Source organism: Pogona vitticeps, chromosome 9 (assembly GCF_051106095.1).
Source record: "Pogona vitticeps strain Pit_001003342236 chromosome 9, PviZW2.1, whole genome shotgun sequence".
Classification (NCBI taxonomy): Eukaryota; Metazoa; Chordata; class Lepidosauria; order Squamata; family Agamidae; genus Pogona; species Pogona vitticeps.
Window position 1 is genome coordinate 8,989,261 of NC_135791.1, and position 13,213 is coordinate 9,002,473.

General features: G+C 44.2%; 1 protein-coding gene across 1 annotated transcript in view; it reads right to left on the bottom strand.

Moving 5' to 3' along the window:
- Positions 1–13,213, bottom strand: part of LOC110089894 (digestive cysteine proteinase 2) — a 34,902-nt gene that overhangs the window by 8,286 nt on the left and 13,403 nt on the right. Inside the window, exons 3-6 of the mRNA XM_020813269.3 lie at positions 9,177–9,269; positions 8,135–8,307; positions 6,569–6,812; positions 264–459 (exon numbers count right to left, since the gene is read on the bottom strand). Coding sequence (XP_020668928.3) covers positions 264–459; positions 6,569–6,812; positions 8,135–8,307; positions 9,177–9,269 — 706 coding nt within the window. The remainder of the gene's footprint in view (positions 1–263; positions 460–6,568; positions 6,813–8,134; positions 8,308–9,176; positions 9,270–13,213) is intronic.

The window sequence follows — 13,213 nt, forward strand, 5'->3', positions numbered from 1 at the left end:
ATAGCGCTTAAAGCACTCTCTGATGGGTTACAAGTTTATTATGCAGGCTACACATTGCTAGGTACTCATTTTATCGACCTCAGAAGGATAGAAGGCTGAGTGAACCTTGAGCCGTCTACCTGGGATTGAACCCTGGGTCGTGAGCACAGTTTTGGCTGCAGTACAGCAGTTTAACCACTGTGCCATGAGATTTCTCCCTTCATTCAGCCTTTACCACCCAAATTCCCATCTTTTTCCTGTTCCCAACTTGAAGATCCCCGCACCTCATGTTGTGGGTGAAGGTGTGCTTTCTGTGTTCCATTTCCTTCTCATCATTGTATGACTTTCCAAATTTTTTTCTGTAATGGTGGAATACGCGGTGAGCCCGATCGTCTTGTCCCCCAACAAAATCTGCCATGGGATTTGCCATGACGTGATGTTCTGCGGAGTCACCTGGTAATTTTTCACATAGCTTTGTTTCTAGGGAGAAAAAGTCATGCAAATGAAAGTCACAAAGAGCCTTAAAATCTGTTGAACAAACTGGGACCAAGGAATACTGAACGCTATCAAGGTGGACCACAGCCTGGCCTGGCAGCAGTTACTAGGGCAGGGAATGAGGGGATTAATGGAGTATTAAAAGGACAGAGGTTATTTATTTATTTATTTATTTATTTATTTATTTATTTATTTATTTATTTATTTATTTATTTATTTATTTATTTATTTTATTTTATTTTATTTTATTTTATTTTATTTTATTTTATTTTTACTTCACCTTTCTCCTTGAAAAGGACCCAAGGTGGCTTACAACATTGAAAGATAATATTTAAGGTTCAAAGCAATGAGTATACAATGATGGTTAATATCATTAAAAGGCAATATTTAAAACTAAGAATAATGTATATTAAGAGGCAGCTCACATCATTAAAAGGCAATATTGCATCTGAAACAGTAAGTATGCAAAAACCTAAAGCAGTGGTTCTTAACCTTTGTTACTCGGATGCTTTTGAACTGCAACTCCCAGAAACCCCGGTCAGGACAGCTGGTGGCGAAGGCTTCTGGGAGTTGCAGTCCAAAACTCCTGAGTAACCCAAGGTTAAGAACCAGTGACCTAAAGGAGCAAACAAATACCACTCTGAGAAATGGAAAACACGAAAATGAAAAACACAATTGGAAAAATCCAATCAAAGCAGTAATACATAATAATCCATATAAAAATCACACACAGGTACAGTAGCTAGTCACTGAGGGGGGGGGCTTTCGTGAAGAGAAAGGCCTTTGCCTGCTTGTAGAAGGACAGCAAAGATGTGGCCAACCTGGCTTCCTGTGGGAGGGAGTTCCAGAGTCTAGGAGCAGCAACAGAGGTGTCCCTCTCCTGTGTCCCCATCACACGCACCTGTGAAGGTGGTGGAACTGAGAGAAAGTCCTCTCCTGATGATCTTAACACTCCAGCTGGCTCATAATGGGAGATACAGTCTTTGAGATAGCTTGGACCCAGGCCATTTAGGGCTTTGTTAGGTTTACACCATCACTTTGAATTAGTGCCCGGTAACTGATTTGTAGTCAGTGGAGCTGCTGTAGCAGGGGGTGGTGGTGGTTATGGGATCCTTTCCATAGGCAGCCTCACGTATAGTGTGTTAGAGTAGTCCAGCTGGAAAGTAATTAGGGTGTGCATCACAGTGTCCATATCATACCTCTCAAGAAACAGATGTACCTGGTGCACTAGTTTTAATTGTGCAAATTCATTCCCGGCCAACACCGGGACCTGTGCCTCCAGGGTCAAAGACAAATCCAGGAGCATTCCCAAGCACCTCAGGGGGAGTGTAACCCAATCCAGTACAGGATATATCCCTATTTCTTGATCTGCCTGTCGACTGACTAGAAGCACCTCCATCTTGTCTGGATTATTTCAATTTTTCCACTCTCATCCAGTCCATTACTGACACCAAATACTGATCTAGAGCCGAAACAGCTTCTTTGAATTTAGGTGGAAGGTAGAAGTAGAGGTGGGTGTCATCGGCATGCGGGTGACGCCAAACCCCAAAACTTCAGATAATCTCTCCCAGAGGTTTCATGTAGATGTTAAACAACACAGGATACAAAACAGAACCCTGAGGCACACCACAAGTAGTGGCCAAGGTGTTGAACAGGAATCCCCCAGCACCACCTTCTCAGTTCTCTCCTCCATGAATGATTAGAGCCGCTGTAAAACTGTGCTCCCCCAAATCCCATTCCAGAGAGATGACTCATAACAACATAAGAGCCCTGCTGGATCAGGCCAAGGGGCCATCTAGTCCAGCTTCCTGTATCTCACAGTGACCCCACCAGAGGCCTCTGGGAGCAGACAAGACAACCCTGTCTCCTGATACCCCTCCCCTGCATCTGGCATTTTGAAGGACCTTCCTTTTAAGCCTGGAGTTGATACATCCCCATCAAGGCTTGTAAAGAGAATACTATGGTTGATAGTATTGAAAGCTGCTGAGAAGTCCAGCAAAACCAACAGGGACACTAACCCCCTATCCAGTTCCCATTGTAGGTCATCTACCAAGGTGACCAAAGCCATATCTGTCCCATAACCAGGCCTAAAGCCAGACTGAAATGGATCTAGATGATCTGTTTCATCCAGAAACCTCTTGAGCTGAGAGGCCACAACTTATTCTAGCGCCTTCCCCAAGAGTGGGATATTAGATACTGGTTATAAAAAATGGATTTATGGTCCACATGTACCCCACAGACTACAATTTACCCACCTCCCTCTTAACTAAGAAGTCCTCAGCTATTGGTCCTCAAGATATTCTGGACTTGAATTCATAGAAGCTTCAGCCAGCAGGGCCACTAAGTCAGCAATCCTGGAAACTGTTTTCCAAGATATCTGGAGTTTTTAAATTATTTTCAGGCAACTAGTTTTAAAAAATGTTAACTAGTTGCCTGAAACTACATACAAGTATACTGGAGTCTGCTGATCCCATCATCAGGGATGGGGCCTCGAGTCGCAGGACTCGCTGCCAAGTTGGACTTAAGTCACTCTGGTGACTTGACTCAAGGTTTTTTTTTCAATGATAGACTTAATTCAGAACTTGGAACTTACCTCTGCCTTGCCTTTTTTTCTGGGGGGAAAAGCTTGTTTTTAATAGAAACTCAGACTTGGGGACTTGGGACTTGGGACTCTGTACCAAAGACTTGGACTCAGGACTTGGGACCAAAGACTCAGACTTGGACTTGAGACCAAAGACTTTTACTTGGGACTTGGACCCAAAGATTCAGATTTGGGACTTGGGACCAAAGACTCAGACTTGGGACTTGGGATTCAGACCCAAAGACTTGCCAACATCCCTGTCCATTATCTATGTTCAAGTAAGGCTGAACCCCCCCCCCCCCATAGCTATTCCTGACAGTTTTTCTACATGGACTATGAGGAGGAGTGCCATGTTGCCTTTCACATCAGGCAGCAAAACATCACAGGGCAGCCCCTAAAGACTTATTTCTTCCTGGATCTTCCCTTGAGTTTCCTTCAACTGATGCTCTCTTCCTGGTGGCCCCACAATGGAGGCTGCTAAATAAGCCAAATAATCCCTTCCCTCTGCAGACTGACTCACTGCATCTGAACTCTTCCTGGAAACTACCCATGGATCAGAAATGGGAAAAGATACTTTTTGGAGAACAACTCCCAGAACAGGATTGTAATAGTTGCCTGAGAATCCCACACACTTTCCAAACGCTGATGCAGCTTCACATTTAGGTATCGGTATTCTGACTCTGCACAACAGAAGTTTCAAAACTCATAATCATTGTAGGCTGCACAAAGGAAGGCAGGGCACACGGAACCAGGAAAACCAGTGAAAGGCGGAGAGTTTCATAAATCATACAGTACAATCTACTTCCCGGTGAGTTGTGCAAGAGCGCCACGTGGAGGTTGTGCTCGGGGCCTTTCGCAAGAATGCTTGGGCCAATGCATGGCCCAATCATATTATAGGATGCCCCTTTGAAGTCCACTTGGCTTGCAACAATATCGCCTGTTGACATGTCATGTACGAGGAGGAAAAGAGTGAGGGGCCTCGCAAAGGCAGGCTATGCAGTTTCCAACTTTCCTACTGAAGCCTAAAACCTTTCATAAGGAAACCCATTTTTGACCCCATGTTTTGGTTAATTAAAGACTAGTCTCAAGTCTACCATTTTTAGCTAAGATGATTGAGAGGGTGGCAACCCTATAACTCTAGGCATTCATGGCCAATTATCTGGACCAATTTCAGTTGGGCTTTCAGTAGCATGGGACTCAGATTGCTTTGGTCAAATAAACCACAGCTTGGTAAAATTAATTGGGAACCTACCTTGGGGGACTGGAGAAGGGAAATGCAACCTTATTAGATCTCCTGGTCTCTTCCGAGGCATCCAGCTACAGGACCACGGTATCCTGATGGACTGTCTGGAAATGCTGGGTATTGGGGGCTTTGTTGCAGTAGTTTCTATGTAACCCTTCCTGCCAGGCTATATGTAAAAGATGGTTCAACACCATGGCCTTTGAAATCCCACCTGACTCCACCTTATTATTTAATGTGCTCTTGCTGACAGGGCGATGCCCTGGCAGATATACTGGGCTAAACCGAAATTCAGATACAGTGGTGCCTCGCTTTATGATTGCCCCGCATTACGACGAATCTGCTTTACGATGATCTTTTTGTGATCACAATTATCGTCGTTAAGCGAGGCACCACTGTATGTTGACCAAAGCAGCCGAATTCTGTGCTGCTGCAATGGAAATCCATGAAGGAAAGCACAGCTATAGTATCTGTAAATTGGTGTATACACATAGAGGCCTTCATGATCCTACTGGCTTTATGAACTTCTAAGTAACAATTCTGTCGTTTTATGCAAGCTGCAATAGCATAGACAAGGCATATGACAGGGAGGCAGGAGGTATCTAATAAGATATATGAATGTAGTTATATATATGTATATAGATGCTTTTAGTGCTTTTAGATTGGTTTTATGTTTCCTAATTTAAATAATGTTGCTTATTTTTGCTGGTCAATGACCGTAATAAACATTATAAAACATTTATTATGATGATTTAATGTCCATATGAAACCACTGGGAGATGTCATTCGGAATTTAGGAGCGAGATGCCACCAGTATCTGATGAGACCCAGATTTACTGCTCCCTCTCCTCCAACACTGAAACAGCAATCAAGACCTTTAAGCATTGACTGGGCTTGATAATGAGCCAGATGAGGGTCAACAATCTGAAACTAAATCCTGACAAGATGGAGGTGTTGCTAGTTAGCAGAAAGTCAGATTCAGGAGCTGGGAATCCCTGTTCCAGAAGGGACTGCGCCCCCCCCCCCCCGTCAGGTCCGGTTCATCATCTGAGCGCTTCTTTACTCTGTGCTGTCCCAAGTCCCAGGTGGTCCCAGTGGCAAGGAGTGCCTTTGCACGTTCCACTTAGTGCACCAGCTACAACCTTTTCTGAGTCAACTTAGCAACAGTCAACACGCTTGACAACTATGTTCTACATGGGGATACCCTTGAAGAGGCCCCAGGATCTTCAGCTTTCACAATTCCTCCCCCTTTCTTTACACCTTCTTGTGGCTATTTTTTCAAATGTTTTAGTGGGGGGCAGAGGTGCTAGGGTCCCTTAAAACATGACAAAATTGCCCACCAAATTCTGTAAAGGAATTTTTTAGCCTTTTCAAATTTGGGGGGGGGGAGTGGGAATGCTGGGTGGTCATATTTGGGCCCATGTGGGACAGTCCTGATTTAGAGAAAAGGTGGGAAAATATTTGCTCCCTAGATGTTCTAGATTACACCCCCTAATTCCAATTCACGGCTGTACTGGCTGGGTTTTCTTAGAATGAAGTGAAAAGCAGCAGACAGACCAAAGGCTCAGAGCTGTTGGATAAAGAATTGCTAGAAAAACAAACAATATATCACATTTGCAACCTATACTAACAAATGGGTTCAACATGCTTTCATCTCTGACAAACTTATTTTAGTTGTTCAAACAAAAAGAGATTATTCTTCCAAAATCTGATCTTGGAAACATCGCATTGATTCTATGTATCAACTTTAAACTAAATAATCTGGGTTTTTAAAACTTCAAATGACTTAGATACAGTTGGCACATAAAAAAGGATGTGTTCTTTTATTCTGCAGAAGATGAGAACCTACAATTTGACATTATTAAGCAAGCTAAACGGGGTATAAGTTGTCTACTCTGACCAGAGCAAAGGACAGGACAGTAATTCGGGAAGTTGTACTTCAAAAGTATTTCTTCCAAACTGATTTCAAAGTGACCAGTGGGAGATCCAGAACAGATGAAAGAGTACTTTTTGACACAGTGCATATCTGAACTTAATGCCACAAGATGTAGCATCAATTCTAGTTTTAAAGCAGATTGTCAATTCAATGGCTGTAGGTCATGATTGATTACACATGCCTTTCAACAGCAGTTGCTGGAGAGAATTAGCTAGATTCTGCTGTTGTGCTTTCTGAGTTTGAGCTGGCTGCTGTGGGAACATAATGCTAGCCTAGATAGCCATCTGGCCTGATCTAGCATAGTGGCCCTTAAGTTACAGAATTATCTGGTACTCACCGTTCTGCTTCAGGATGAAAACAGAAGCTGGGAAGCTGTTGGAAAAGTCGCTGTAATCTATTTCATACTTGTCGTAATGGGAACCCAGCAGAGTGTTGTAGCCCTTCATCTCGTAGTGCACAGGAGACACGCCACAGCTGGTATTTGTTACCCACAAGGTGTAGGTATTCTTCCTGTGGCCCCAGTAAGAGACATTCTGCCAGACAGTGCAGTATTGGCCTTTATAGTACTCTTCCCTGATGGGCTGGAAAGAAAGTGAAAAACACAGCCATGAACATAAGAACAATGGAAGCTGCGATGTAACCATCTGTCCATCTAACACTATTAAACTACTCATCCATCAAAAAGTACCAGGGTCTACTTCAGCCTTCCTTCTGGACCTTCCAAATGTGTTGGATTAAAGCTCCTATAAACCCAAGACAGTGTAGGATGAAGGATTCTGGGAGGTGCATTTCAAAAGAGTAATTTATCCACATACAGGGCACCAATCTTGGAACTTTGCACTCAAGAGGAGTGAAGAACAAGTGGCAGCAAGCCTTCACCAATCAGCCAAGAGAAGGTTCAATTTCCCTTGCATGCTCTCCCTCCCGGCCTCTTCCAGATGACCTACCAACTAGATAGCCATCTACTTAATGGGAATATTATGTTAAGAGGTCCAGTAGATGCGGATTGGAGACAAGCCCCAGTGTTACACATTTAGACACTGCACCTTCTTTACCTAATGATTCAACAAGCTGGGATCAGCCCATTGTTTTAATACCTTAGGCCCAGAACGAGATGGCACCCCTCTTTTTGCATTCCGTATAAAAGGCCATAGTTCTTGCAGTTGAATTTTTGTGCTATATTGATAGTGGGGGGGCCGTCCTTCACTGCGCCTAAAGTAGTCTAGAGAGATCAGAGTCGGCTACATAATGCACCCTTCAACACACTTCCTCTGGCTATCTTTGAGTATCTGTTGTGGCATCTGCCTCACTTTTCCCCGTGGTAGAGAGTGACTTACAACCTGTATAGTTGGAAGTGATGAGGCACTGGTGTTTTACATTGCCCTCCCGTTTGACAAATGCTCTCATGAGAGGAGCAAAAAGAGAGCAATAGGTCTCGGCCTTGGATGCCCAGATTTTGCTGGACTGCAATTGTTGGAATCTCAACATTTTTGCTATGCTGGCTGAAGTTTCTGGGAGAGGAGGTCAACAACACCAGAAGGCCCAAGATCTTATATAGAGGAGTAGTCTGGTGTAGGCAAAATGACACTGTGTCATCAAATATGCTCCTTCTGTGACAAATGCCTCTCTGAACATCAGTTTTTCATTATTCTCAAAGCTGGTTGAAGCAAACCTTGAGTTCTTGTAAGAACACCTGGCCAGAGTAGTTGCGCTACAAATGGGAATTGACTGAAAGACATGAAGGAAAGGGCCAGCCAAGCTGCCAGATGATCTCTTCTTGTGAAGAGCCCTTTGAAGCCTGGTACAACCCCAAGAGGCCACAGAGAGAGGCCTTCTGAGTACAAGCCCACCTCTGGCTCCTAGGCAGCCAGTTCTCCTCATCCATTTCCTATCACAAGGTTACCTTGAAGCCCTTCGTGTCAGGAAAGACTCCCTGTGGCTTCACATGATCGTCTTTGGTGCCATTCAGTTGGAAGCACTTCTTGGTATTCACCACTTTCTCCGTGGTTGCCGGTGTTATCTTGAACATGGTGCCGTATGGCTCCACACTTCCTAGCTGTAAGGTCACCACCTGGCCTGAAGAATGGCAGAGAGAAAAACTGATGAGGTAAATAGTAAGGAGTGGGGAGAGACAACGGTCAACCAATTTCTTCTTAGGCAGAAGTTTCTGGTGCGAGCTTTAGCATTTCTGTTTAAAATAATCCATTAGTTGGTGATGGAGAAGAATCGTAAGGGTTTGATAGAGTGACCTTCCAGAACCAGGCACGCTCACGACAGGATGGACTACAACTTCCATAGTCCTAGTTTGGGAATGGTTTAGTGCAAAAAACGGCACCACGTTCAGGGAAGATGGAACAGGCAATGTTAAGCAAGATGAATGAAGTGGTGTTGGGCCTAAATCGGGAGGATTCGTTCAGTGTGTGTGTGCGTGTGCGGGGGTGTATGTGGCAAAAACTGCCCTGGTAAATTTTTGTGACTTTGGAGGCTTGGAGGAATTGTTCGGGGTATGTGTGGAACAGCTTACCACAACCACACCTCCCCCTGCTGTCTCATTTCGGACATAGTAAGCCCCGTAATCTCCTGCAAGAAAAGAAATGTGTCCAAACCCCTCAAAAATCTCAAATACGTACCTCCTTTCCCAAGAGATGAACATCCCTTCCAAGGGAAGGAATTTTTAGCCCTGGTTAAGCCCTTCCTTTAAAATTAAGTTTTGCATACAGGTTTCCTTAATTTTTTGCTGCCTTCCCACTTTCCCTGCTTCCAGCGTGACTAGTAGTTCTCAATGTTTGGCATCCTGGAATTGCAACTCACAGCCTCCCTAACTTTGAGCCATGCTGGCCAGAGTTCAGGGAGATGATATCCAATATTGGAGGGCCAAAGATTGAGAAATAACTTATCTGTCTGCACCTTCACCCTTTCTCCTGTGAGACACACTTGTTTCTTACCGTCATAGTACTCAATGCGACTCTTGTTTCCCGTATGGTTGTACCAGGCTTCGAAGGGCTCTTCTATTTCAGCATATGGGAGGTTGATGATTCCTATAGGACGCAATGAAGGTTGAGAGATTCAAGTAGCAAATGACATATCGACCATCCCCGTATTAACCCCTGCTGCAGAGATGGGTCATTTCTTTCTTCAGCAAGAGATAAAAGGGTTAAAAGCACACAGCAGCAACCATCCAGAAACGGAGCAGGTCTGGCTTTGAGAATAGTTTCTCTACTGGACAATATATGGAAACCCTACATATATGGGTGAAACCTTTGAAAACATATTGCAAGGATTTCAAAGAGACATGATGTAGTCATCATAAGAGATTTTAATCATTCTGATATCCATTTGAAGGCAAAAGCTGACCAAGAAATTCCTGGCTGGTGTTTAGAGATGGGCACAAACCGCCGGATTAACAGTTTGTTTTTCGGACAAATAGGTGTTCAGCAGTTCCCACCCTTGCCTCTTCCGGTGGGTGCCCACTCGGAAGCAGAGCCCGGAAGAGGCAGGGCAGAGAAGCCAGGGTGCTGCCTTTCCGTGGGCACCTGCTAGAGGAGGTGGGCTGGGAATCACTGAACACCTGTTTGTCCAAAAGATGAACTGCGCAGTTCATACCCATCTCTACTAGATAGATAGGCATCCTTCAGTCTAGAGAGACTATGGTAACATGCTCTGAATCGAGGAGTGCCCTCTTCAGAGCATGAAGCCTGGGTAAAGTTATATGGAGGATAGGCTGTTACCCAAGCAGCAGATCCCCCCTCTCCATGTTGCTGAAATGGTCCAATGGAAAGGCAAGAGCCAATACAACTGGTTCCAGCAACGTCGCAGGAGTTGGCAGAATGACACGAACTGCCTCCGGGACTCCAGCTCCGGATTTTGCCTCGAGGTTAACTCCTGAAGCACTTTTCATGAGTGGATATAGCCACAAGGCAGTGGAGGTTTGAAATCAGAGTTTTCCTTCTCCTAGATGGGCTGCCTTCCAGGGCTGACGAGCCCCACCTACCCGGCCTGCTCTTTAATAGTGCAAAAGTATAATCTGACCCTTAAAACCTTCCTGCCTCCCAGACTTATGCAAATCTAATTGGCATTCCTATTTACCATATTAAGGCCAGAGATGGAATTAGAGAATTTGAGACTACTACACTACAAACAAGATAACATGTAAAAACCACTTTTCCCCAACTTAAAAGTCAACTCAAAAGTCTGCTACTTACTGCTACTAGTAGTACAGCTAATTTTCTCCTTTTAAAAAGTGGGGGAAGAAATGAGAGGGTTAGCGATCTTTGACTCCCTAGTGGAGATGAAGAAGTGGCAGCATGGAGAACTTGGGGGAAAGTGCCCCTCTTCTACTTGAGTCAATGGTATAGTTTAGGGGGGGGGGAAATCAAGGGCCATCACCCCAGTGCAAAATTCTTAGGGATACTTGCAATGACCTGCCTGGTGCATTCCTACAGCTGCTCCTTGTACTCTTCTTACTTCTCCCAGCAGTCCTTATCTGAGCTGCCAAGGCCACCAGGCCACCCCCAGTGGAGACCGTGAGCAGCTCTGCTGCATGGCACCACCCCAGGGGCTCCTCCCACCTCACCCCCGCCCCCTGCCCCACCCAAGCATTGCATCACAGACCCAGCATGTGTCCTGCAACACTTGCCTTGCCCCAGGTGCTGGCAACCCATGCTAGACCACTGACCTGGGTTCTAGATTTCAAAGGAAACAAAAGCAGAGGGTAGCCACACACATACGCTGGATTCTAGGAAAGCCCATTTTAATAAACTCAGAGCAATGATAAATAAAGTTCCATGGCAGGAGATCCTAACAGAAAAGGGAGTCCAAGATGGGTGGGAGTTTCTAATCATAAAGGCAGAATGCAAACAATTCAAACAAGAAAAAAAAAGATGGAAGATAGCAAAAAAAGACCTATGTGGTTTCACAAATAGCTCAGAGAGGATCTGGAAAAAAAAGATATATACAGGAAGTGAACAAAAGGCCAGGACAGAAAGGACGGGTAAAGACAAGTAGCAATGAATTGCAAGGATGGCATAAGGAAGGCAAAAGCTGAGAATGAGCTAAGGTTTGTAAGAGATGCTAAAAGCAACAAAAAACCCCACAGATTCTTCAGGTACATGCCTAGCAAAAGAAAAAAGAAATAGCCCAACTACTCAATGGGGACAGGAAAATTGTAAGAGACAACAAAGAAAAGGCAGAAGCGCTCAATTCGTACTTCCCAAAGACAGTCTATGACCCTCCAGGCAAATGTGAGCATAAGTGGATGGGACAGACTTACTTCTTGTGACTGATAAACAAACAGTCAAGGAAAACCTTGTTACTTTGAAGAAGTTCAGATCTCCGGAGCCCAATGAACTGTGTTGAAAGAATTGGCTGAAGAACCAGTGTCTATTATTTTCTTGAAATTATGGATGATGGGTAAAGTACTGGATGTTTGGAGGAGGGCTACTGCTGTCCCTATCTTCAGAAAGGGAGAAAAGGGGGAACCTGGGAACTACAGACCAGTCAGCCTGACATCAATCCCAGGGAAAATTCTGGAGCAGATTATAAAGGAGTCACTCTGCAAGCACCTTGCAAACAATGCAGGGATATTTAGAAGCCAGCATGGATTTGCCAAGAATGAACAAATCCTGCCAGACTAATTTTATCTTATGTTTTGATCAGGTAACCTGGCAGATGATGAGAATGCTATAGACATAATATCTATCTTGACTTCAGCAAAGTTTTTGATGAAGTACTCCATTATATTCTGATTAGCAAGCTAATCAAGTGTGTGTTGGATAGAGTGACTGCCAGGTAAATACATGGTTGGTTAGAGAATCGTACTCTAAGAGTGCCTTTCAAGGGTTCCTTCTCGAACTAGGAGGAGGTAACAAATGTTGTACCACAAGACTCAGTTCTATGCCTGGTGCTCTTCAACAGTTTTATTAGTGACTTGGATGAGGGGGTTCAGGAAATGGGTATCAGATTTGCGAATAGCATCAAACAGGGTAGGATAGGTAATAATCTGGAAGACAGAAACAAAATTCAAAAAGATCTTGATAGGCTTCAGCACCGGGCTGAAAAGAACAGAATGAAATGTAAAAGGGTTAAGCGCAAAGTTCTGCACTTATGAAGGGGGGAAAACCCAAACACACAGCTTCATGACTCAGCAATACGAGTGAGAAGGATCTTGCTGTAGATCACAAGCTGAATATGAGTCAACAGTGTGATGTGGTGGGAAAAAAAGCAAATACTATTTTAGGCTGCATTAACAGAAGTATGGTCTCCAAATCCCATGAAGTACCAGTTCCCCTCTATTCGACACTGGTTTGGACATTATAGCCAGTTCTGGACAGAGCAATTTAAGAAGAACGTCACCCAATTGGAACAGGTTCAGAGGAGGGCAACAAGGATGATCAGGAGACTGGAAATCATGCCCTATGAGGAAAGGCTGCAAGAACTGGGCATGTTTAGCTTTGAGAAAAGAAGACATACAACAGCACTTTTCAAAAAATATATATATTAAAAGACAGCCATGCTGAGGAGGGGTACGATCTATTCTCAATCATCTCAGAGTGCAGGGCATGTAATAACGGACTCAAGTTACATCAAGACGGATTTCAATTGAATGTCAGGAAAAACAGTATGACAATGGAAGCTATTACCTTGGGAGATAATAATCGCCCCCACACTGGAGGCATTCAAGAGAAAACCATCTGTCAGAATGAAGAGGAAAAGCCGGAGAAAGCAAGGCAAAATCTTGTAAGTGACAACCAAACCAACATGTCTGCCAAACTGAAGCCCAGAAGATCAGAGGTGTTATCTTTTGGGTCCAAGCCAGACATATTACCTTAAGTGAATGACTCCCCAACCCGTACTCTCATGGACATTTTCCTCAACATTTGCCTAAGGTAGGTGTGTCACATTAAGGTTATTGCACTTGGTATTCCATTTAAAGTGGTTGCCCAAGAAAGGGAGTTAAAAGCAGGAAGGTACTGAGTAAGACAAT